At 36.2% G+C, this 1,644-nt stretch overlaps 1 protein-coding gene across 1 annotated transcript; it reads left to right on the top strand.

The window, feature by feature from the left end:
- The first annotated feature begins 411 nt into the window (after positions 1 to 411).
- Positions 412 to 1,368, top strand: LOC123819233 (olfactory receptor 52A5). Its single transcript, XM_045839547.1, has one exon. The coding sequence runs from the start codon at positions 412 to 414 to the stop codon at positions 1,366 to 1,368; it is 957 nt and encodes a 318-aa protein (XP_045695503.1).
- Positions 1,369 to 1,644: the final 276 nt, after the last annotated feature.

Below are 1,644 nucleotides of genomic sequence, written 5' to 3'. Positions count from 1 at the left end.
TAGGTGGAATCTAGTTTTTGAAATATTTTTACTCTGGGTTAACTATTTTTCCACAATTCCTATTGGCAGGTCACAAAAAGCACATACGTTCAGCAAACAAAAATTAAAGGGAATTGGTTTGGTCCAGCAGTCATGGACCAAAATGAAGCCATCGAATCTATTTAGTTTTGCTTATTGGAAATAATTAAAGCACAAAGAAACACAGAACCTGATAGTGAGCTGTTAAAGATTGAGAGAAAAGAAAATTAGAGAGTATTTGGATAGAAAAGATAAGACGGTATATTTCTAAAATAATTGAAGTATATTTTGCCAAATAAATTAATTTATTCTTATTTTTAATTCATGAAGTCTTCACAAGAAACAGAAAATAAAACAACCACACTGACATTTGATTCTAATGATTGGATCAGCATGCTCACATTCAACGGCTCAGTCTTCATGCCCTCTGTACTGACACTCATCGGGATTCCTGGCCTGGAATCAGTGCAGTGTTGGATTGGGATTCCATTCTGTATCATGTACCTCATTGCTGTGATTGGGAATTCCCTAATTTTACTTATAATCAAATATGAAACCAGCCTCCATAAACCCATGTACATTTTTTTGGCCATGTTGGGGGCCACAGACCTTGCACTCAGCACCTGTATTCTTCCCAAAATGTTAGGCATCTTCTGGTTTCATTTCTCAAAGATATCTTTTGAAGCTTGCCTTTTACAAATGTGGCTAATTCACTCATTCCAAGGAATTGAATCAGGTGTCTTATTGGCAATGGCCCTCGATCGCTATGTGGCCATCTGCCACCCTTTGAGACATGCCATTGTCTTCTCCCAACAACTCTTGACTCATATTGGAGTTGGGGTGATGCTCAGGGCTGTCATTCTTATAGCACCAAGCATAGTGCTTATCAAATGTCGTCTTAAACTCTTCCACACTACAGTCATCTCCCACTCTTACTGTGAGCACTTGGCCATTGTGAAACTGGCTTCTGAAGATATCCGAATCAACAAAATATATGGTCTATTTGTTGCTTTCTCCATCTTAGGGTTTGACATAATTTTTATCACTTTGTCCTATGTTCAAATCTTTATCACTGTCTTTCAACTACCCCAGAAAGAAGCACGATTCAAAGCTTTTAATACATGCGTTACCCACATATGTGTCTTCCTCCAGTTCTATGTCCTTGCCTTCTTTTCTTTCTTCACACATAGGTTTGGCTCTCATATACCACCATATGTTCATATTCTTCTATCAAATCTTTACCTTTTAGTCCCACCTTTTCTTAATCCTATTGTCTATGGAGTGAAGACCAAACAAATCCGTGACCATGTCCTGAAAATAATTCTCTTCAAAAAACATTTTCATCAGTAGTGCCTCTTTGTATAGGGATTTTAGGTTGGTTCAAAGTAGCAACATGGATATGGTGAAAAGTTGTATCTTTTACAAATATCTACACCCAAAAATAATCTTTAAATTTTAGATGCTCATCATTAATGGAAATACTTAAGAAATCATAAAATACTTAACTTTGTCTGGCACTCATATATGATGAAAACTCTTATGTTGAGTTTTCAAATTGTTTCTATTTATAATTATTCTTCTGTATTTGGCCAGTCTGTTTGAAGTTAGAAGTTCCTCTCTGTCAAC

The sequence above is a fragment of the Phyllostomus hastatus genome, unplaced genomic scaffold (assembly GCF_019186645.2).
Source record: "Phyllostomus hastatus isolate PE091 unplaced genomic scaffold, TTU_PhHast_1.1 phas_contig_304, whole genome shotgun sequence".
NCBI classification, from domain to species: Eukaryota; Metazoa; Chordata; class Mammalia; order Chiroptera; family Phyllostomidae; genus Phyllostomus; species Phyllostomus hastatus.
This window is presented reverse-complemented; position numbering and strand designations above follow the sequence as displayed.